This window comes from Lytechinus variegatus, chromosome 16 (assembly GCF_018143015.1).
Source record: "Lytechinus variegatus isolate NC3 chromosome 16, Lvar_3.0, whole genome shotgun sequence".
Lineage (NCBI taxonomy): Eukaryota > Metazoa > Echinodermata > Echinoidea > Temnopleuroida > Toxopneustidae > Lytechinus > Lytechinus variegatus.
Window position 1 is genome coordinate 21,244,384 of NC_054755.1, and position 25,040 is coordinate 21,269,423.

The 25,040-nt window shown below is 41.5% G+C and overlaps 2 protein-coding genes across 4 annotated transcripts in view; one reads left to right on the forward strand and one right to left on the reverse strand.

Annotated features, from left to right (window-relative positions):
* The window catches only part of LOC121429432 (arf-GAP domain and FG repeat-containing protein 1-like), a 31,584-nt gene extending 14,939 nt beyond the window's left edge, over positions 1–16,645 (forward strand). For all 3 annotated transcript variants that reach the window (XM_041626421.1, XM_041626420.1, XM_041626422.1), the window contains 3 exons: positions 11,569–12,075; positions 12,407–12,996; positions 14,058–16,645. In XM_041626421.1, coding sequence (XP_041482355.1) covers positions 11,569–12,075; positions 12,407–12,996; positions 14,058–14,135 — 1,175 coding nt within the window. In that variant the 3' untranslated portion in view covers positions 14,136–16,645. The remainder of the gene's footprint in view (positions 1–11,568; positions 12,076–12,406; positions 12,997–14,057) is intronic.
* LOC121429431 lies at positions 230–3,018 on the reverse strand. Its single transcript, XM_041626419.1, has one exon. It carries the CDS (start codon positions 2,966–2,968, stop codon positions 317–319), a length of 2,652 nt encoding a protein of 883 aa, XP_041482353.1. The 5' UTR covers positions 2,969–3,018; the 3' UTR covers positions 230–316.
* Positions 16,646–25,040: the final 8,395 nt, after the last annotated feature.

Sequence of the window (25,040 nt, forward strand, 5' to 3'; positions counted from 1 at the left end):
AGTAGAGCTGATGAGGAGATGCTGGCTTGCGTCGGCGAGTAGAGATGATGAGTAGTAGAGAGACTCGACGTTTCGGACAGGTTGACTGTCCGTCTTCAGGAGTGAGTGTTCGCTCGGCGTGCGGCGGTACTTATGGCGTGCGTGCGGACGTGGGGGAAAGCTCTAGGCCGGCGGTCACGGCGGGTTGACGTCGTAGGTGGCGCTCTGTGTGTGGGTCGGCGGTTTGGCGGGAAACGAGTGGGCGTCGTATGCGGACGTGGTGAGTAGACGGCGGCGTGAGTTACGGCGGCGTGTGTGTGTGTCGGCGGTGTGTACATCAATGGTGGCGATCTGTGCGTGTTGGTCGGCGGACTCGTCGGGTGAGCTTCGGCGGGAGTGAGTGGGTGGCCTGGTGTACGGATGAGGTGTTGGGTCGTCGGCGGAGGTTGTAGCGAGGTGTCGGTGGCGGTGGTGTGTGTGTCGGCGGAGTTCCTGGTTGAGTAGGTGATGCAATCAGACTGCTGTGTTGGGTAGGAGGGCTCGGTGGAGTGACGGTGGACGGCTGGTTGTTTGTGGATTGGTTAGAAGTTTGGTGGTGACGTAGGATTGGGTGCCAGATGCTGTTGATGTGGAGGCCAGGGTCTTGAGGCACAGTGTTGTGTTGATGTATCTCAATGGCTTCCCTGACCCTTCTGGTATTCCAGTGCCGGATGTTGGTGATTAGGTGGCTCCTTTCCCATTCTATGCGGTGATTCTCTTGTTGTGCGTGCTTGACGATGGCGGATCGGTCCCAGTCGCTGCGTCGGTGGTGGGTCTTGTGTTCCTTGAGTCTGGTGTCGAAGTCTCGGCCGGTTTCCCCAATGTAGACTTTACCGCAGTCGCAGGGGATCTTGTAGACGCCTGGTTGTTTGTTGGATGGGTGCTTGTCCTTATGAGAGTGAAGGATGGAGTGTAGTTTTCGAGAGGATTGGTGTCTGACGAGGATGTTGGCAGAGTGAAGGATGCGTTGTAGTCGGTGTGAGGTCTTGCCGATGTAGGGTAGTACTATGGTGGCGACGGGCTTGGTTTCGGATGGGTTTTCGGTGCTGTCGGTGCTGGGTTGATGGTTGGGTGGTTGAGTCTTGATCCTTCTTCTGGGGTAGTGGTTGATGGTGGTGAGTGCATTGGTCACGTGCTTGAGTTCTTGATGTAAGTGTGCCTTGTCGCTGAGTTGGTGGGCTCGTCTGATGAGAGTGTTGGCGACTGATTGGTGGATGGACGGGTGGTGGTGTGAGCGGAAGTTGAGGTAGCGGTCTGTGTGGGTAGGTTTCCGGTACACCTGGTGAGATGGGAATCCAGACGGTGTCTTAGTGATGAGGACGTCTAGAAATGGAATTGAGTTGTCGCGTTGGGTCTCCATGGTGAACTTGATGCTGGGGTGCTGGTTGTTGAGGTGGTTGAGAAACTGGTGAAGGTCGGGTGTGCTGTGCGGCCAGATGACAAAGGTGTCGTCGACGTAGCGGAGCCAGAGTGAAGGAGGTTTGTCCGCAGTCTTGAGTGCTTGGTGCTCAAAGTGTTCCATGAAGATGTTAGCGATGATTGGTGAGAGAGGTGACCCCATGGCTGCTCCTTGTAGTTGTTTGTAGTAGTTGTTGCGCCATTTGAAGGAGTTGGAGTTGAGACAGGTGAGGAGGAGGTCGTGGATCTGGTCTGGTGTGAGATTGGTTCTGGATGCTAGGTCTGAGTCGGTGATCAGGCGTTGCTTGATGATGTCACATGCTTGGTCTACAGGTACGCTGGTGAAGAGGGAGACGACATCAAAGCTGACGAGTGTGTCGGAGGGCCGGATCTTGGTTTTGGAGACGACGTCTATGAAGTGCTTGGAGTTGGTGACATGGTGCTGGGTCTGGCCTACGAGTGGTTGGAGGATGTTGGCCAGATGGCGTGCTGTGTTGTAGCAGGGTGACCCACGAGTGGAGATGATAGGGCGGAGAGGAGTGTTAGGCTTGTGTATCTTGGGTTGTCCGAATAAGATAGGTGACTTGGCTGAAGACGATCTGAGTTGGAAGTAGAGTGCCTTGGGTAGTGCATCGGATCGGTGTAGGGTCAGCAGTTGTTGGTTGATTTTCCTTTCGTTGGCCTGAGTTGGGTCTCTGTTGAGTTTGGAGTAGGTGTCCTTGTCTTGGAGAATCTCTTCGATCTTGTCATCGTATGCGTCTTGGTCCATGATAACGGTGGCGTTGCCCTTGTCAGCCTGAAGGATGTGAATGGCTTGGTTACGTCGGAGGTCCTGGATAGCAGAGCGTTCGTCTTTGGATAGGTTCTGTTTAGGTGGCTTGGCGTCGGAGAGGGCATTGGTTACCTTGAGTCTAATTGCGTTGGCGGCCTCTTTGGAGAGAAAGCGGAGCTTGGGTTCGACTTGCTGTACGATGTCGGAGAAAGGGATCTTCTTAGGAGCTACGGCGAAGTTGAGTCCGAGAGAGAGTACTTTGTGTTCGGCTTGGGTAAGTTGGTGTCGGCTAAGGTTGATTACGGTATCCTTGGTTGCTTCGGTCGAAGGTTGTTGGTTGGCTTGCGTAGGCTTGCGGGAGTAGAGTCGGTCGAACTTGTTGATTTGCTTGAGCTTGGTGGACTGGAAGGTTTTGCGAGATGTGTAGTCGTTGAATGCCTGAACTTTATCTAGATCGTCTGGTTTGAGTCGTCGGCTAAGTTGAGTTTGAGTAGAAGTGATGCTTGAGTTTAGATCGTGGAGTTGGTGTCGGGTGCGTGCGATGCGTTCGCGAGTGAGGTCTAAGCTGGCTTGGTGCAGGATGCGTTTGGCTTTCGGGGTGTCGACGGAAGATTTGAGTTGGAGTCCTGGCGGTATGATGTCGGAGTCGCGGCAGCGTTTGAGGAAGGTGAGGTGGTTGGTAAGCTTGGCTGATTTGACTAAGTCGCGCTGAAGTTGCCTGGCGGTGCGTTGAGTAGGCTCCCCGTAGAGCTGAGTCAGATGTTGTTTGAAGGTTTGCATGGTGGCATGTACAATTGCTGATGTGGTTTACGGTACACCATGTGGAGTGTTATAGAAGCAGTGGATAGAAGAAGAGAGGAAGTGGATAGGCGAGAAAGTGGAGATTTGAGAATAGAGTATTCTTTCTTGAGAATAGTCCTGAAAAGGACTGTAAACCAGAAGGAATGTTGAGTGAGAACAGCTTGAGTAGTAGAGCTGATGAGGAGATGCTGGCTTGCGTCGGCAAGTAGAGATGATGAGTAGTAGAGAGACTCGACGTTTCGGACAGGTTGACTGTCCGTCTTCAGGAGTGAGTGTTCGCTCGGCGTGCGGCGGTACTTATGGCGTGCGTGCGGACGTGGGGGAAAGCTCTAGGCCGGCGGTCACGGCGGGTTGACGTCGTAGGTGGCGCTCTGTGTGTGGGTCGGCGGTTTGGCGGGAACCGAGTGGGCGTCGTATGCGGACGTGGTGAGTAGACGGCGGCGTGAGTTACGGCGGCGTGTGTGTGTGTCGGCGGTGTGTACATCAATGGTGGCGATCTGTGCGTGTTGGTCGGCGGACTCGTCGGGTGAGCTTCGGCGGGAGTGAGTGGGTGGCCTGGTGTACGGATGAGGTGTTGGGTCGTCGGCGGAGGTTGTAGCGAGGTGTCGGTGGCGGTGGTGTGTGTGTCGGCGGAGTTCCTGGTTGAGTAGGTGATGCAATCAGACTGCTGTGTTGGGTAGGAGGGCTCGGTGGAGTGACGGTGGACGGCTGGTTGTTTGTGGATTGGTTAGAAGTTTGGTGGTGACGTAGGATTGGGTGCCAGATGCTGTTGATGTGGAGGCCAGGGTCTTGAGGCACAGTGTTGTGTTGATGTATCTCAATGGCTTCCCTGACCCTTCTGGTATTCCAGTGCCGGATGTTGGTGATTAGGTGGCTCCTTTCCCATTCTATGCGGTGATTCTCTTGTTGTGCGTGCTTGACGATGGCGGATCGGTCCCAGTCGCTGCGTCGGTGGTGGGTCTTGTGTTCCTTGAGTCTGGTGTCGAAGTCTCGGCCGGTTTCCCCAATGTAGACTTTACCGCAGTCGCAGGGGATCTTGTAGACGCCTGGTTGTTTGTTGGATGGGTGCTTGTCCTTATGAGAGTGAAGGATGGAGTGTAGTTTTCGAGAGGATTGGTGTCTGACGAGGATGTTGGCAGAGTGAAGGATGCGTTGTAGTCGGTGTGAGGTCTTGCCGATGTAGGGTAGTACTATGGTGGCGACGGGCTTGGTTTCGGATGGGTTTTCGGTGCTGTCGGTGCTGGGTTGATGGTTGGGTGGTTGAGTCTTGATCCTTCTTCTGGGGTAGTGGTTGATGGTGGTGAGTGCATTGGTCACGTGCTTGAGTTCTTGATGTAAGTGTGCCTTGTCGCTGAGTTGGTGGGCTCGTCTGACACACTCGTCAGCTTTGATGTCGTCTCCCTCTTCACCAGCGTACCTGTAGACCAAGCATGTGACATCATCAAGCAACGCCTGATCACCGACTCAGACCTAGCATCCAGAACCAATCTCACACCAGACCAGATCCACGACCTCCTCCTCACCTGTCTCAACTCCAACTCCTTCAAATGGCGCAACAACTACTACAAACAACTACAAGGAGCAGCCATGGGGTCACCTCTCTCACCAATCATCGCTAACATCTTCATGGAACACTTTGAGCACCAAGCACTCAAGACTGCGGACAAACCTCCTTCACTCTGGCTCCGCTACGTCGACGACACCTTTGTCATCTGGCCGCACAGCACACCCGACCTTCACCAGTTTCTCAACCACCTCAACAACCAGCACCCCAGCATCAAGTTCACCATGGAGACCCAACGCGACAACTCAATTCCATTTCTAGACGTCCTCATCACTAAGACACCGTCTGGATTCCCATCTCACCAGGTGTACCGGAAACCTACCCACACAGACCGCTACCTCAACTTCCGCTCACACCACCACCCGTCCATCCACCAATCAGTCGCCAACACTCTCATCAGACGAGCCCACCAACTCAGCGACAAGGCACACTTACATCAAGAACTCAAGCACGTGACCAATGCACTCACCACCATCAACCACTACCCCAGAAGAAGGATCAAGACTCAACCACCCAACCATCAACCCAGCACCGACAGCACCGAAAACCCATCCGAAACCAAGCCCGTCGCCACCATAGTACTACCCTACATCGGCAAGACCTCACACCGACTACAACGCATCCTTCACTCTGCCAACATCCTCGTCAGACACCAATCCTCTCGAAAACTACACTCCATCCTTCACTCTCATAAGGACAAGCACCCATCCAACAAACAACCAGGCGTCTACAAGATCCCCTGCGACTGCGGTAAAGTCTACATTGGGGAAACCGGCCGAGACTTCGACACCAGACTCAAGGAACACAAGACCCACCACCGACGCAGCGACTGGGACCGATCCGCCATCGTCAAGCACGCACAACAAGAGAATCACCGCATAGAATGGGAAAGGAGCCACCTAATCACCAACATCCGGCACTGGAATACCAGAAGGGTCAGGGAAGCCATTGAGATACATCAACACAACACTGTGCCTCAAGACCCTGGCCTCCACATCAACAGCATCTGGCACCCAATCCTACGTCACCACCAAACTTCTAACCAATCCACAAACAACCAGCCGTCCACCGTCACTCCACCGAGCCCTCCTACCCAACACAGCAGTCTGATTGCATCACCTACTCAACCAGGAACTCCGCCGACACACACACCACCGCCACCGACACCTCGCTACAACCTCCGCCGACGACCCAACACCTCATCCGTACACCAGGCCACCCACTCACTCCCGCCGAAGCTCACCCGACGAGTCCGCCGACCAACACGCACAGATCGCCACCATTGATGTACACACCGCCGACACACACACACGCCGCCGTAACTCACGCCGCCGTCTACTCACCACGTCCGCATACGACGCCCACTCGTTTCCCGCCAAACCGCCGACCCACACACAGAGCGCCACCTACGACGTCAACCCGCCGTGACCGCCGGCCTAGAGCTTTCCCCCACGTCCGCACGCACGCCATAAGTACCGCCGCACGCCGAGCGAACACTCACTCCTGAAGACGGACAGTCAACCTGTCCGAAACGTCGAGTCTCTCTACTACTCATCATCTCTACTCGCCGACGCAAGCCAGCATCTCCTCATCAGCTCTACTACTCAAGCTGTTCTCACTCAACATTCCTTCTGGTTTACAGTCCTTTTCAGGACTATTCTCAAGAAAGAATACTCTATTCTCAAATCTCCACTTTCTCGCCTATCCACTTCCTCTCTTCTTCTATCCACTGCTTCTATAACACTCCACATGGTGTACCGTAAACCACATCAGCAATTGTACATGCCACCATGCAAACCTTCAAACAACATCTGACCCTATTCTCTGTTGTAGACCTACATGTACATGTAAATTCTGCTAATCGCATGTACTCCTGAGGGTGGCGGCATACTGCACATTTCGTAAATTTAGCAGAGATTCATGGTCATTGCAGGTTCTACAATTCTATGTAGAAATTATTTTTAAAAATTCAAAATTGTATTGTGTACATTGTAGCATTTTGATTTAACACATTGTACTATTAGTGCAGAGGCATCATGTCCAATTTTTCTTTTAATAAAAATAAATGAAGGCCTTCTTCCCCATGAACCTCCCAGGTGGCATCCATGCAATCCTATCATTTGCTTTCAGTTATGATGAAAGTCGAAAGATATCATCAAAATGATATACATGTAGTTTAAGTGTACTGGAGACCTTCATGTACATGTAATATTAACTGACTGTGTTTCATTATCACCTATCCATTATGAGTTGTAGTTCCTTCATTTACTAAATAGAACTCTTTCTAACTTTCAGTTTTTAATTAAAAACTATTAATCTTTTATGTTTGTGTTTTATGATGAGTGTTTTTTTTGTGTAACTTATTACATTTCCTTTTTTTTGGGGGGGGGGAGTTGATTTGTTTATATTTCATGTTTTTATTTATTGATTTATTTTTATTTATTCATTTATATGTTTTATTTTTTTATTGCATTCTATATATTTATTCATTTATTTTATTTTATTTATTTCATTTATGTATTTTTTTATTTTATTCATTTTTTTTTTTTTAGGGGGGGGGACTTATATGTACATGTATGAGTATTTGAACAGTACATGTAAAACCTTTACCGGGTAGTTTTTGTCTCACCTGCGAAGCAAAGTGAGACTATAGGCGCCGCTTTTCCGACGGCGGCGGCGGCGGCGTCAACATCAAATCTTAACCTGAGGTTAAGTTTTTGAAATGATGTCATAACTTAGAAAGTATATGGACCTAGTTAATAAAACTTGGCCATAAGGTTAATCAAGTATTACTGAACATCCTATTAGAGTTTCATGTCACATGACCAAGGTCAAAGGTCATTTAGGGTCAATGAACTTAGACCATGTTGGAGGAATCAGCATCGAAATCTTAACCTGAGGTTAAGTTTTTGAAATGTCATCATAACTTAGAAAATATATGGACCTAGTTCATGAAACTTGGACATAAGGTTAATCAAGTATCACTGAACATCCTGCATGAGTTTCACGTCACATGACCAAGGTCAAAGGTCATTTAGGGTCAATGAACTTTGGCCGAATTGGGGATATCTGTTGAATTCCCATCATAACTTTGAAAGTTTATGGATCTGATTCATGAAACTTGGACATAATAGTAATCAAGCATCACTGAAAATTTTTTGCAAGTTTCAGGTCTCATGATTAAGGTCAAAGGTCATTTAGGGTCAATGAACTTTGGCCGAATCGGGGGTATCTGTTGAATTACCATCATAACTTTGAAAGTTTATTGGTCTAGTTCATTAAACTTGGACATTAGAGTAATCAAGTATCACTGAACATCCTGTGCGCGTTTCAGGTCACATGACCAAGGTCAAAGGTCAATGAACTTTGGCCGAATTGGGTGTATCTGTTGAATTACCATCATAACTTTGAAAGTTTATGGATCTGATTCATGAAACTTGTACATAAGAGTAATCAAGTATCACTGAACATCCTGTTCGAGCTTCAGGTCACATGATCAAGGTCAAAGGTCATGTAAGGTCAATGAACTTTGGCCATGTTGGGTTTTTTGTTGAATAACCATCATATCTCTGTAAGTTTATTGGTCTAGTTCATAAAAAGTGGACATAAGAGTAACCATGTATCACTGAACATCTTGTGCGAGTTAGAGTAGTATTCAAAGTCAGCACTGCTGCTATAGTGAACCGCGTGATGCAGGTGAGACGGCCAGAGGCATTCCACTTGTTATTTGATTTAGCCATTATCTCAGAGAAATTTGTTTTAAACACAAATTTGTCTGCAATAAAAATATTGAAACAAGTCAAGAGGATTTATTCTGTCAAATTTAACTCAGAGCTTGCTCTTTTTTTTTAAAGAAAAGTTACATGTACAGTGTATAGTACATCCCTTGTTTGAATGGCTCTATAGTACATACATCGACACATTGTCACTTGATACATGCCATTCTTCTGGGAAAAGAGAGCTCTTTTTCATGAACAAGTGATGTTTCTTGCTTCCTGCATTATTCTTGAGTTACACTGAAGTGCCATGTCCATGATGTACTGTAGCTACATGTAGTATGGATACCTGTTTTCTTCACTATGTAACTTGTATTCCTCAATAGGTATTGTTTGCCATATTGAGTTTCTTGATTGTTTATGTACATGTAGACACCCATCATTTGTGCAGTGGAATATAACAGGAAATAGCTTAAAAATTGTGATTGATATCTTTTGACCAATGTACTGCCGTCCTACATACCGACATGTATTGAGAGGGTTTGGTATGAAAATTGTTGTTGCTTCCTCCCTACCCGCTTCCACAGTCTCCCATGGGAGTCAAAATCATGGGTATGTTTTATAGAGTGGAAAACATTGAAGTGTTTTACTTCTGTATACATGTAGGCATGAGTATGGCAAACTATTCATACCAGAGGGTCATTTCATAAAGCTGTTAGTAACTTAAAGGGGAATAAAGCCTTTGGAACAAGTACATGTAGGCTTGTGTCAAACAGAAAAATCAAAGAATAAGAACAAAGAAAGTTTTAGAAAAATCTGACAAATAATGAGAAAGTTATGAGCATTTGAATATTGCAATCACTAATGCCATGGAGATCCTCCCATTGGCAATGCGACAATGATGTGTGAAGTCACATGTGAACAACTTTCCCTTTGATGGACTATAAAATACCCCCCAAAAGTCTCTTTTTGCTTTTTCTTGTGATACAAACTCTTTATCCACATGTGATGTATTCTTTAAAAATCTGTATTACATGCTCTCCTAGACCCTTTTTAGACAGGCTAAAATTTCCTTAACCCCGTACTATTGGTGGGGAGTACGGGGTTAAGCTTAGCCCACTTTCGTTTTACACAGCATTTTTGCAAAGTGGGCTAACCCCACCTATAGTACGGGATTATTTGGCCCTGCAAAAAAGCAGGGTTATCCCACCAATTGCGGTGCTAAGAGCAATAGTACGGGGTTAAGATCGCATGTGTAAAACGAAAGTGGGCTAAGCTTAACCCCATACTATAGGTGGGGCTAAATGGCAATTTGGCCCCACCTATAGTACGGGGTTAAGGAAATTGTAGCGTGTGTAAAAAGTGTACGAGTGAAGCACTTGACTACGAATGATCGACAAAAACCACTAGTCCGGGGTTAGCGAGTTTCGTGTGTAAAAAGCAAGCATTCCTTATCCGGGGTTAGCAATAACAATTTGGCATGTGTGAAAAGGAAAAAAAAATAGTACGGGGTTAAGGATAGTACGGGGTTAGCGATAGTCCGGGGTTAAGAAAATCCTGTGTAAAAAGGGCACTATAGAAAGAACACACAATCTACTGATAGATGTGATAAAAGAGGCAGTTTTAGTGAAATATGTAATGGGGAGAGTTGTTCACAAGTGACATCACACATCTTTGTCGCATTGCCAATGTGAGGATCTCCATCGCATTTATAGTGATCACAATATTCAAATGCTCATAATTTTCTCATTACTTGTCCGATTTTTCTCAAACATTCGTTGATCTGTTTCTTTGAATTTTCTGTTTTCACGCATGCTATCTTTTTTCAAAGGTTTTATTTTCCTTTAGGAGCGACTGTAACAACGACTCGTGAACCTGTCTTACATTGTACGTGCTAAACCATCGCCAATGGTGTATCCATTTACCCGAAGAAAGGATCACCAGTCGTTCTTAAAATCGCTCTTATCTTAATACAAACAGCTTTATGAACAGGGGGCCATTTCATAAAGTTGTTCGTATTAAAGTGAAGAGTGACTTTAAGAACGACTGGTGAACATTTCTTACATGCTAAAATGATCACCAGTGAACATATAACGGTGAAAATCATTTACCACAAGAAAGGATCACCAGTCGTTCTTAAAGTCGTTCTTATTAAAGCTTTATAAAACACCCACTTGGAATTGGAAACGTCTTAAGTGGTATTCTGATAATTACCTAAGTTTAAACATAGTCTAAACTGGAATTTCAAACCACACTTCTGTGGAGTGTTTGGTTTCATAATATTTCTTCTATATTCATGCCAATTATATTACTGCATATTAAAGGTAAATGCTAGTTTTGGTAACGATATCAAAATGAGTTCGTACAGAATCCAATGAAATGACCACCAAAGTGTCTGTTTGTATAAATAAAACGCATGTGCCAAAGAATTCTGGAAGAAATTGTGTAATTGCTGAGAAATCAGCAAATAAGCACATAAATCGGGTAGGGCGTCGGGCCCGACGCCCTAAGCAATAATTATACATTGTCCCACGTGCGCTTATCTGTGTTGGGGATCTTCGGTGTGAACAATTTTCAGCGTAGATTTCAAGATTTCACAAAGTTCAGTTAATGTAACTGTACCAGATCTAGATCCTCGATGATATACTGACAGTTAAGCCTTGTTTTACAGACTTTCTCATGAAATCAGAGTTTACTGCAACTACTGGAATTTCTCTTTAATATATGGAAAAAATTCCCAGATTTTTTCCATTTCATGACTCAATTGAGTTTTAGAAGACTTTTGCAGCAGAATGAAAATATCTTTTATTTGGTGAATGATTTTAAAACTGGCACTCCAACTCAATTAATGTGTGGTCTACAATAAAGTTTTACTCGGGTTGAACTGACCATGGCTATCAGAATACCACACCCTTGACTTTAATGAGGATTACAAATAATGTTCAATTTTTTCCATGTAATTATGGATCGAAAAGGGGGTTGTTTCATTAAATACCATAGCAAGTAGTACATTGCAGGCCATCCATGTCACTCCTACATGTACATTGTAGTTTGGGAAACTTTTGTTCTCATATTGAGGTTTACAAATTATGATCAACAACCCATTATAAGAAATACAAGGAGAGGGGTGGGGTCTTACACAAATTCCATAGCCAATATCTTGAGTAATTGTAGCTTTCGACCTCACAGTTTAATTTGTATGATTGAATGCACTGTATAATATGTAAATGATGAGTGGTCATAATGATGAATCTGTTGGTTCTGGATAATTGAATTTATTTTATTTTTGTTCTTTACAGCTTTCATGCCAGCAGCTCAGCCCGCTGCAGGGTCTGCACCGTCATCCAATAACTTTGGGGCATTTGAATCGGCATTCACTCCCCAGTCTGCTCCTGTTCCTGTTGCCTCCTCCGCAGCACCCCTCAACCCCACAGTGCAAGGATTACAAGGGCTCTCCATTGCCAATGCCAGTCCGCCATCGGGTGGAGCTGCAGCATCAGCAAGCTCCGGTGGTGACAAATACGCAGCATTTGCTTTAATGGACAGCAACGCCACATCCAGTGCAAGCACTACCGTCAACTGGAGCGGAGGCAGTAGTTCGTCGGGTGGTATTAATTGGGGTGGCGGAGGTGGTGGTAGTGCTGTTCCTAAGAGTTCGTCAAGTTCAGGAATTGATTGGGGTACAGGGATGGCTAAGTCATCACCGCAAGCATTTCCGGGAACAGGTAGCGCATCAGCCACATCATTAGGGACAACGTCAACATCTTCAGGCCAACTGTTTGGCTCAGCAAGTTTTGGTACACAAGGTTAGTGTCTCTGGACATTGATTAATGTTTGTGGTTCTAGAGGGTGTTTGGGACCTTTCAAGGAAACTACTCATGCTTCTGCTTTCTCCTCCATTTATAGTCTCTCTAGAGATATACAAATTAATGTTATCTCTGGATTTATTTGGACATGTTAGCAGGATATATGCACTTTCACTGAACCATAAATACTATCAGGAAGGTGAGATTGAGCAGTGACATGAACGTCCTGATGACCTGTCATATCTCATGCAGACTTGCGTCAAAGTAATATCAGTATTGTAAGCCATTCCCAGTCAGAACCGAATGTTTCATTCTTTTTTCTTTCCTTCAGGAACGCCGCAGGGTAATCCCTTCATGGCTATATCAAGTGGTGCTACCCCAGCAACAAGTACTATGGCAAACAACCCTTTCCTAGCAGGTGGAGCACAAGGGGCTCCAGCCCAAGCAAATGGACTCTTTGGTATGCAGCCGGCTGGAGCTCCCGGAATGCCCACACAGAACCCTATGATGGTTGCAGGAGCAGGTGGAGCCTTCAACCAGCAAACCCCTACACCTGGAGCCAATATGCAAATGAATGGAAGAGTAGGGGCAGGGTTTCCTCAAGGACAGTTTCCCGCGGCTGGTGGTTTTGGCGGCATGCCTCAAGGGGCAATGCCTAATCAGTTTGGGATGGGTATGCCAGTATCACAGCCTCAGCAACAGCCGCAACAGACTCCTCAAGGAGGCATGAGTTTTGGGGGTGCTGGTATGGCCGCAATGGCAGGACTACAGTTTAATAAAATGGGCCAACCCCAGCAACCAATGGGACAGTTTGGTGCACCTCAGCAACCTACCCCGCAAGGTCAGCAACAGATGACCGCATGGGGAGCAGCACCCAATGCAGTACCACAACAGAATCCTATGGCTCCTAATCCTTTTCTGGTAAGTCAGGATCACCGTTTTCTTATCGAAGGTTAGAGATGTTTTTTGGCACGGAGATATTTTAAGTTGAATAGTTCCTAGATAACTTACACCTCGGTCACATTTGTTCTACGGCGGCTGTACGGCGAGTCGAAAACAGCCGTTTTAACATTTTTGTACCAGCTAAATATTGGTGCTTTGAATAAAACAACTGTTTTCGACTCGCCGTACGGCCGCCGTAGAGCAAATATGACGAAGGTATTAGTACTGTAATCCAATCTTGTGGCATTTTTACAAGATGTCTTTCACACTTTGCCAATTAAATCAAAAGTTATTTTACAACCTGGTAAGAAATTCAGTGAATGTATACATAATGGTACTGAAGCTAGAATCAGGGTTTAAGTAGTATCTTGTATTTCACACTGTAGTCAAACTTTATAGAAATGGTGCTTGTTAATTGAGCTACTATTATCTTTTGTGAAAACCCAAAGACTGTAGATGACTTTAACAGCATACTCCCCAGGGAGTGGAGGATGTGCACACATTGTGTGCGGGAATGACTGATTGAATCCGATGACCGGGGTAATAATATATCTGTAAAGCGCTTAGAAACGTCGTTCCGATGGATTAAGCGCTATATAAAAGCGGATTATTATTATTATTATTATAGTAATTCAAAGGTGAAAAGGTCTTCGAAATCATTTGACTAAAATTATGTCACACGGTGGAAATATCAAAATCAGCTTTGTAAATCAATCTTTTATTTATTTTTTTTAGGAGCTGGACTATAAAAACAGCAGATTTAAAAATTAAAAATGTTGAGGACAGCTAAGAAACGGCTGCCTAGAAAGAGTTCTCTACAGTATTTGGGATACTTCAGACAATATAAAGGTGCCACCTTTGCATTAATTCCTAAAATATAGTTTTATCTGAGCTCCAATCAAGCTTTGTTTATTTTTGAGATACAAGGTTTGAACAACCCAACGATGTTTGTTATACATTTTCCGTTTGGATTACAATTTACGTTATACTCTCTCATTCTTTTTACTTAAATTTGGTACCCATCTTTCCCGTCCTACCAGTCGCTGGGAGGAGGCGGATTTGGCGGCCAAGCTGCTATTCCACCAAAGAGCAGTAATGCCAGCAATCCATTCCTGTAATCATCACACCACCTACCAACCCACCTACATCCATCATCATCATCCATCTAGATTCAACCTCGTATCCTCAAAAGGTGACCAGACCAGCCCTCTTCTGTGGTAGAATGGCTTGGATGCTGTCGCTGGGAAAGTCAGGACTGAACTGGATGCTGCTGGACTTGACTGGAATTGACTGGAATGTTCTTGAATTGATTAAATTCATACATCTGTAAGGTTTCTGCGAGGACAAATGGAACAGTTCTGGTTGTGAGTGGTCCTTGAGGCTCTTGATGACCTCCACCTGTGATCACGTCTTAAGACAACTTGGTAGCCAACACCGGATTGGCTCCAGCTTCCAGAGATCTGAGATGCTGGTTGAATGGAAGGAGAAGCACTGAAATGGAGTTGCATTCCCAGATGGAGGAAATAGAGTCTCTTTTGCAAATCTCATCTCGCCATAAAAATGATAATGTTATCTTTTTATTGTGATGTGGATATGTGTGTCTCTGTTCTTTGAATGGACTTGGTAATATTGTACTGACCCTTTTGTATAAACTTAGTGCAAAATGCATGCAAGAAATGAATCCTTCAAAGAATCAATTCTCTACCCCTGGGTCAAGTTTGCCGAAGTTAGATAAATGCCTTGGGATAGGATATTCGTGGCATATGGGATTTGAGCCTTAAATCTTAATCAGGGTTCCCACCATCCTGGAAAAAAATTGTCATGGATTAAGTCAGGGAATTTGGAAAATTTGTGAAAAGTCATAGAAAAGTCATGAAATTGCATTTACCTCTTGGCTATCGCAGCTTTCCAGTTTGCCTCGCAACTCTCATACTCTGCTATTATAATTGGTGTTCATGAGGGGAGGTGGAGGGTGGAGGCCATCATAATGTGTCTGATTTTCGAAACCGTGCCAGAAAGGAAGTCATGGGAAGCAGCAATTTAGTCACAGAATTCTGTTTTCAAATTTCTGTGGGAACCCTGTTAAAGATGACAGACACTAGGTCATGACTGGGCCATGACACCTCGGAGTGATTAAAAAATGTGAATGGATTATTTCATTCCACACTCTCATGAACCTTTTTTTCTAGCATCGTTTACCCCCCCCCCCCCCCCCCCTCCCCTTCTCATCTCCTTGTTTTACAACATACTGCTGTAAAAGCATTGCCAAATAAAGCCAATTTTATAAAGAAAAATTGCCAGATACAGATCTCTAAGAAGCAGATGCCATTAAAATTGGGTTTAAGTCTATTCTTCATTGAGTAATCAGCATCATTGTTATCGTTTTTCATTATATTATACAGAACAGGCCCTAAACTTGGCTAATTACATGTAGGTAACTGCACAATGTCAGTTGATTTGATTTCATTATTTCTTCTTTTTTTTAAAATAGTTTTTTTTTTCGTAGGTGCCAAATTGTTTGTTTGAAAACAGTAATCAAGGACCTAAATTTCAATTATTAGCAGAGATAATATGACCTCAATAGACAAATTTGTACCCAGCTATTAGATTTTCAATGTTAACCATGCAAAAGGCGGCACCATGTTACAGTCTAAATAAGAATAGGCGGCCTTTCAGAACACTTCTTTTTTTGCTGTACAAGAATTTTTTTTTCTTTCAAACATTTGTTTTTGCACCATCCATCTTCTAAGTGCGCATGTAAAAAGTCATATGGGGAACTGCTTGAAATTTTTAATCATTCAAATACAAATCAATTGCACATCAAGCAATCAAGCACCCAATATCAAGCATGATGGGGTGTTGAAACAAAGTTAAGTTGCAATTAAATGCAAATAGATCACAAATTTTTGTTTGCTTATGAAAGGACAGTGCTCCAATTGTGGTCGCAAATCTATAACATCAAGGATTATGTTAATTTTGATATTAGAAATAAATTAATCCAATTCAACAAATGAGCTCTGAATGTTTTGGCATTAGCATCATTGACTCCAATATCACAACTCTTAGTATAAACGGCCCATAATCACTGGTTCACAAACAGAGCAAACATAAAAATGCTATTTAACTTTCAACCTTTGTTTCAAATTTTAAGGAAATATCACTCTCGGGCCTATTTTAAGTTAGTTTATGGAGTTCAATTTGCTAATGCATGAATAGACTTTGGCAAAACTCGACAAATGTTGGTTGAAATATTGGTCAGAGTTGGTCAAATTTGAACAATATTGGTCTGTGTTTGCTGAACTCGACCAATGTTTGTTGACATATGGTCTGTATTAGCCGAATTCAACCACTATTGGTCAAAATATTGGTCCGTATTTGCTCAATTCACCAAATTCAACTAATACTTTATTTCCTTGTTGGATGTTAAAGGTTAACAACCCTGCCTATGCATACAAAAAGAGGCAGTGGTATATTTTTATAATTTTTTTCCTCTTCTATAGGCTGATGATACATGTAATTTATTTGAGTTAGTCTGATGGTTTTTACCAATAGAAATAGTGGGGTGTATTTTAAACCTTGTTACATCTCAGTATGTTACTGCAAATAATTGTTAAATAAGTGGTAATAGATCACAAGGTAATCAATCACAAGGTAATCAACACATTTTACCTTTAGAAGTAAAGCATTCTGATATGAAAAATAAATTGGTAGTTGATCATTATCTGATAACATAATTATAGAGCATTCTAAAAGTGAAGGGCATAGCAAATGGGAAACCCGTCTCATTAATACCTCAGTCATATTTGCTCTACAGCGGCTGTATAGCGAGTAAAAAAAAGCTGTAATGACATTTTTTGTGATAAGCCAGTTCGTAGTTCCACTCTACGCATGATCAGAAGATTCTGTGCATGATCAGAGGAAGGTCATTTGTACTAAAGTGACATGGTGGTTTAAAATTTAATGAGATAAGCACCATCTTTGATGTCTTGATTATTCATAAATTCTTTTGAATTGTGTTTTTCATTTACATCCACAAAAAACAATGCGTGGACGAATGACTGGTATTACACAGTTTGCCAAGTTCATTGTACAACATGCTATAATGTGCATTCAAAGTAGAAATAAAAAAAAAACCTTCATAGACTGTTCAATGGTGTACATGCTATTCTATTCAATTTCTTCATCCTGCTATGTAAGGCAAGCTTACGTAATATCTTGCTTTGAAATATGCCTATCTCAATGAAAGAAATGAAAGGTCATTTGACCAAAATTGTCCATGAAGTAACTATGAACTGGTCTATGCATGTAGCTACATATAGGTGGTTTGAAGAAAAATGAATAAAACGGCTGCTCTCAACTCACCGTATGGCCACCGTAGAGAAAATGTGACTGAGGTATAAACCATTAAAACAATGATTTATCATACTGCTCCAACAAGTCTGCTTCAGAGAATGCTCTATTCTACCTAAACTATCAGAATACCTGGAAATGAGGGGTGAAATCATTCATTTTGTGATTTACGAGACAAGGGCCCAAATGTATAGCCAGCATTGTAAATATGAGGAACACGCCAGTGTAGACTAGGTTTTTTTTTATATATATAGATTTACGTCTCACAGTAAGAAAACAGATTTAATTTATAGTTAAACAAGTGTTCAGAATATAAGCCCAGCCCTCTAAGGGTGGATGTTTTTAGCCAATAGTGAATATAATTATGATATAAAATTGTATAGGATCTAGTAAATAAGAATCATTCCTCTATATATTTGACAGACAAAAGCAAAATTGCCTTTTCTCTTAGAGATCGTCCATGTGTGTTATTTATGAGGTCTGTTTTGACGTTGGGTTTTGTTTTTGGTGTTTTCATGGTTGTGGGGACTCTGATTCCTCTTCCTTTAAGGAGAATGAAACCTTTGGAACAAGTAGGCTTGTGTCAAAACACAAAAATCAAAGAATAAGAACAAAGAAAGTTTGAGAATAATCGGACAAATAATGAGAAAGTTATGAGCATTTGAATATTGCGATCACTTATGCTATGGAGATCCTCCTATTGGCAATGCGACAAGGATGTGTGATGTCACATGTGAACAACTTTCCCTTTGATGGACTGTAAAATACTCCCAAAATGTCTTTTTTTTTTATTTTTCTTATGGTGATACAAACTCTTTATCCATGATTTTTTCTTTAAAAATCTGTATTGCATGCCCCCCTATAGAAATAACACCTGGTTTAGAGATAGATTTGATAAAAGAGGAATTTTAAGTGAAATACATGTATACTAAAGTAATGGGGAGAGTTGTTCACAAGTGACATCACACATCTTTGTCACATTGCCAATGTGAGTATCTCCATAGCATTAGTGATCACAATATTCAAATGCTCTTAACTTTCATTAATTGTCTGATTTTTCTCAAACTTTTGTTGATCTGTTTCTTTGATTTTTTTGTTTTCACACAAGCTATCTTCCAAAGGTTTCATTCTCCTTTAATTTTCACTGAAAGTGAAGATTTGGTCACAACGATTTATCAAACTAATTAGTCCTGGCAAGTACATGTTATACAAGCGAATATTTCAATATACTGAAGTCCTACCATGTGAATCGCTGGGAACCTCTTACAGAGAATTATAGCATTTGCAATTAATGAAACCGGGCCTTGGGTCCTGTTTCACAAAACTTGTCATTGATAATTGACGACCATTAATGTTATAACCCACTGAAATTGTGGTTTTCTTGTGGCTGGGAATTGTCCAACCATTACAACTAATGATCTTTTATTGATAACCTGTTCTGTGAAACAAGACCCAGGCTGAGGATACCTAGGTAATTTAGATATGTTACAAAATCTGTTCTTTTCATACAAAGTTATATAGATCTCTTGCCTATGAAGGAAATCCTAAATAAGTAATTACCCTGTTTTGGATGAAGTCATTAGTTATGCATCATCAGGATCATTAACCCCATTTCCATTGCCAGTATGATATCATTAACATATTTGCCTAATTCTTTGTTTACATCCATGTGAAATTATATTTCCAAATGTCAGTAACCCGTCATGAGTATTTATATGTATTATGTTTATATTTCATTTTTAGTATATATTTTTCGAAATGTTATCTCCTTTCTAAATACCCCAGTACTTCATATGGGCTGCACTGGGCTCCAACAGGCAGCGCATATATTTACTCTTTTTGTTTACGGAGCTATGTTTAACGTTGATAAATATACTGTAAAGGAATTCATATATATTTTGTTTATTTAAATTTTGTCATATGCTGTACATGTATAAATTAATTAATTAATTAACAGATGTGTATTAATTTTACTTGTGATGAATCACAATCAGTATGTGATTATCGTAACTTTATCTTATCCAAATTCATGTAAAATGGTATGTGGAACTTTTTTGGAAACAGAGAAAGTTCTGTGCACTCGGAGGCTAGCTGTGTAAACTGAGCGATATGAAATAAATTGTTTCTTGTTCTTTCCAAATGTTGTTTGTATTTCCTATTGTGATGGGCAGGTGTTATTATATACACTTTTTTTCTATAGTATGGTCTCAAGATCACGGTTGTTTATTTGTACTGAGGGCTATTTTTATAGGGCGGCTGATACCCTCCTGTCTCTGTTGAAAATAAAATACAGTATTAATTAGCATTTAGGTTACAACTATCCAGTTGTTCAGAGGCACAAGGGAGGGAAACCATCAGAAGGGAGGGGGGAGTCGTTTGAAGTAGGAAGAGAACAACTGCTCTATGACCCATAGAATGGTTGCCATTTATGATTGAGCTTTCATAACTGTACTGAAATAGAAACATTATTCCAAGAGTATTTAAGAAATAAACCACAATTTAAGTCAGGTCAAGGAGTAAGCACAATTACCCCCCCCCCCATCCCCATTCATAGAACTTGACTTGGTTGTTTACCTCCCCCCCCCCCCCCCCCACCTCATTCCGTTTTTATGGGCCCTGGTATACATGTATATTTTGCATTTGAGTTGCTTTTGACAAGCTTGCCCAAGGTTTCCTATGAATCCAAACTACTTGTAACACATTAGGTGCTCAAAGAAAAGTGAATCTGAATAAACCAAACTGATCCATTTAGACCACAGATATAAGTTTTATAAATCTGATTGGGAGTGGGTGTTCAATAGGGTTTGATTTGATTCACCAATCTAAAAACAGTATATATAAAAAATATAATACATGATAAAATAACATTGGATGGATCGCCCTACGCAGCTGAGCCATTACAGCACAGCTGTTCTGCCAAGGGTTCCATGACATTTGCTCCGGCAACAATTGCTCCGCTCCAAATTCCACACACTAATCGAATGGCCAATTTTTACCTTGGGTTTAACACTATAACCTACCCTAAACCTAACATAAACCCTATTGCAACCCTAAATCTTTGACAAAATCAAGCCCGGAGCAATCGTCGCAGGAGAAAATATGGAACACTCCAGATACTCGTGCATTGATTATCTAATAATCAAACATACATATTTTTGATGTTGAAACATCCTGTTAATAATTGTGTACCCAGTTCTTTTATTCACTGCCAAATGCCCTGCTATATTTCTATTTATGTTCTGTTATTATTTGTATTAAGGCTTTCATTTGTTTTTGTTCATGCTGCAATTTTATCACGCAATGTGCTTTCATATGCAACAGGCTCTTTTTAGTTCCCTTGTGGGCCCTGTCTGAATAAGAGTAGTGATGGATCCAATCAATCTCAACTATGGAAATCCATAGATATCGTTTAATCTTTGAAAACAGAGGAGCAAACTAATACCCCTTTCATAAACCCATCCTCCAATTATCTGCCTAAGAGTAATGCAGATAATTCAATAAAAATTGCATTCACAAACTCCGAAAATAATCTGCACTATTTTTTTACAAGCGCCCGACCTGAAAAAGGTGGATAATTGTCATGGCAACTGCACATGCCCCCTCCAATGGGGTTGCGTTGGAAAAGGGTGACCTTGTAACCGCACCATGGCAATTATCCGCATTACTTTGGAAATGCGTTCATAAAGTCAAAATCTGGTCCCGATGCTGCTATTTTGCGGATAATTGCAGCATCGAAATAATGAGGATAACTTTGGTCCTGCTCCGATTTTACAACCAAATTATGCGGATATTATCCGCATATTTGGGTTTATGAAAGGGGTATCACTTATCAAGACAAGGATACACATATGGAAGGATGTACATCATATTGAGAAAACACTTTGAACACACACATGCATTATTGATGCTGGTGGTACTGGCTTTCCATAGTTGTAGTTGATTGGATCAATCACAATTCTTTCTAAGACATGGTCTTGAATTATGTGCACTGTCATGCAGTAGATGTAATTGGTTATGCAGGCTTGGCCTTGATGCGGCGAAAAGCTGCTTTGCCGAGTTCCTATGGGAGTTATCTCAACAGAGAAATAATTATCTGTAATAAGAGAGCAAGGATTTAGTGTATTTATTTCATGCATTAGCCAGTATTGTGATATACAGATAATTTCGTTATTTTTATTATTTCAAATGCTTGTTCTGGGGCCCCCTAACACAAAGGTCAGTGATTGATCACTAATGTGAAAGGGCAATGACAGTGTTGTGAGCAAAATGCACTTGCAATGATGATCTTGATCTTTCATTTATTGATTAATAGCTAATCTTTGTGTTCTATATACAGGTGATCACTAAAGCCAGTAATTATAAATGTTACCGGTATCTACCATCCACTGCCTAAAGTCATGTATAATTCAAGCCTATTATTTTTTTGCACTATACACATCAATTTGCATGTTCCTACCTCTGATTCTAGGGCTTTTTATCATGAAGCTTTGCGATTGATCATGGGGCCGAGTTTTACGATTGATCATACACAATAAATCAATGGAATCAATCACAGGAATCGGCCCAAGAATCAATCACTATGGTTTACAGTACAAGGTCGGGATTTCTCAGGCAGTAGGTGTTTGATCATGGCTTTATTATGGTGTATTGTTATCACACACAGCAAAATGTTTGCATTTTGTTCAAAGTGCAGGGTGGCAAGTGAATGAATATCGCCCTCACCTTTTCTATGGAGAAACTCTGGAAGAGAGCAATAGTTTTAGCCACTGAAAACACCATGTTCATGTGAGAAAAGGGTCATTCCAGATGATCTTTATCAAGAGTAAGTGGTATCCCTGAATATAAGGTAATAGCTGTGTCGGTCTGGTGTCTGTTTCACAAGAAACTATGGCGACTGTCCTTGTAACTACCATAGAAGCCTTGATTGCCTGCCGGGTCTTGTTACCATGATACCTGCCATAATTAGAACCCTTTATGAAACAGGCCCCGAGAGTAGGTTTTGCTTTAGTGGCTGTGACAGAACTATATTCCTGTAAGCAAACTTACTTTATTTGAAATTTGCAACTCCGTTTGCTACCGATCCTCTCCAAATTCAGTTAGGCCTCGATGTCAGGATTTTAGAAAATCTTATTATTCTGTGTCGTACATTTGAACAAAACAAACATGTTGCAGTGAAGGTTCTATTCTAGAGTTTCTTGTTCTTAATTATTTGGATATGTTCGAGACCCTAACAACATCGGTGAATATCCATTCTATTCTAGAATTTCTTGTTTTTGAAATTTGTCTCACCTACATACAATGTAGTAGAGTAAGACAATAGGCGCCGCTTTTCCGACAGCGGTGGCGTCAACATCAAATATTGACGAAAGGTTAAGTTTTTTAAACGACAGCAAAACTTTGAAAGTTTATGGATCTGATTCATAAAACTTAGACGTAAGAGTGATCAAGTATCGCTGAACATCCTGTGTGAGTAAGGTCAAAGGTCATTTAAGGTCAATGAACTTTGGCCAAGTTGGGGGTATTTGTTGAATTACCATCATAACTTTGAATGTTTATGGATCTGATTAATAAAACTTGGAAGTATCGCTGACAAGTCTTAGGTCACATGATCAAGGTCAATTGTCATTCAGGGTCAATGAACTTATTGTATCATTATATGAATGGTGATTTTGCGATTATTTGTGGTTATTTTGTGGTTATTTTATAGTTTTCGAAGTCAAATGCAGGGAGACTGCCATAGGTGCTCCACTTGTTTTTTTTTGTATGTTCGAGGCCCTAACAACATCAGTTAATATCCATCAGAAGTGAATTGCACCCCTCACAAAACATTTTCAGTGCAGCTCTGTACCAAATGATTTTATTGAATTCAAAAGAATCAGGAAGACATGACTTGATTTATTGTGACAATGAAGCATTTGTTACCAAAGAAGGCTGTGTACAAATATCAAACCTATTAATCATTTGTTCAGAGAGGAGTATTGTCACTTCTATTTGATTATTTGATATATTGTATCTTGGGGGTCATTAAACTGTTCATACAGTTTTTCAAATCTTTCGAAATGACTAAAATTTATATTCTAACCAGGTATGAGTTCATCTTATAAATGAAATCAATATATCCATGCCAAAATTGTACATTTCAATATTTTCAGCTCTTAATGAATTGATTAAAAATGAATCAGAGTATCATTTGGATTATCTTCAAGTCATCCATAAAGTTATGCATATTTTCCTGACAGTTTAATATGAAAAGAATCATACCTATACCAATCAATATTTTCCAGTATTGTGTATGTGATACTGACAAAATTCTAACAGCTAGAAAGATTAATGTACATTTTTTTATAATGTTTGTGTTGAGAATATTCACTATATGTTTGTCTTTTTGTAGTCTATTTGCAGCCCCGAGTGCATAGTACCACTAAACGTCTCACAAAAAATAAAAATATTGACCGATTTATATTCTTCCAAGGGGTATGATATGTATTTATATTTGGTATTTGTATTTTATATTGTTACGCTGTGGATATTCCCCCAACAAGCCGATTTGGTGTTGTAAATTATAATTATTGAAAATCTTTTTAGAGAAAAAAAAAGTTACTCTGACAGGCCAGATTTCTTGAACAACTCTGGAAAGAAACTGCAAACCTCTCTGTGTTTTCTTTAGTTTTATCTTGTGTTTTAGCCATTTATCTTCTATGGCCTGTATTCTGAAGTCTGGTTTTACTTTGACCACAGTCTAACTCTGTGCTAATATTATGGGGAACCCAAAATTATGTTTATATTTTTTATCTCTTATGTTCACTCTTTTGTATCCTGCTGCTTTCATAATGCAGAAAAAATGGTTCAAAATACTTCAGTTATCATTCCCAGACACTTGAGAACAATTTGAGTGTCAAATGAGTTAATAAATTGGATGTGTACTGTTAGGGATTCGTGCCCCAATTGGCTCTCCAAAGTTAAACCACAACTTTAAACCAGGGTTTAGTTTAAACCCGAGTTCGGAATACGGGTCATAGTACATGTATGTAGAATACCACACCATGCTGGAAACACTGTGTCACACAGAGTGCTACGTAATATTCACACTTGGAAAATGTGATTTAAACTTTGGACACCCACACCTGTGGAGTGTTCACAGTTGTGTTCATGTAGTTGACCATGGAACAATATGATTCACACTTCTAACATGCTCATATTGTATAGTGTGTAGATGATTTAGCAGTGTGTTTCATATTGTGTGGTGTGGATACAAGTCCTTGTATCCACACCATGCAATAGTGTGTAGATGATTTAGCAGTGTGTTTCATATTGTATTATAATTTCACATAATGAACACACTGTATAACACTGTGGAAAACACTGGGGGCACAGTTGTTTCCTGCAGGGCAAGTCCTTGTATCCACACCATACAATACATCAGGAATTGAGGTTTCATGTAGGTAGGCCCTATAAAGGCCTCTAGAATAGACATGTTTAGATAGGTTCACCTCCCCCCCCCCCCCTCAATACAATGGGTAAAAGTTCATTGTGTTCATTCCAGCGAAATCTTTACCAATTAAACCACAGGTTATAAAAGTGCACCCTCCCTTTAACTATAGCACTGCTTGATTGAGGATGTTACATTCATTACAGAGAAAAATTGTTCAAGAAATCAGGCCAAGTAAAGTGTG

Bases quoted from the DNA above. Each gene is read 5' to 3' on its own strand.
- LOC121429431 (XM_041626419.1), bottom strand. From the start codon at position 2,968: ATGCAAACCTTCAAACAACATCTGACTCAGCTCTACGGGGAGCCTACT.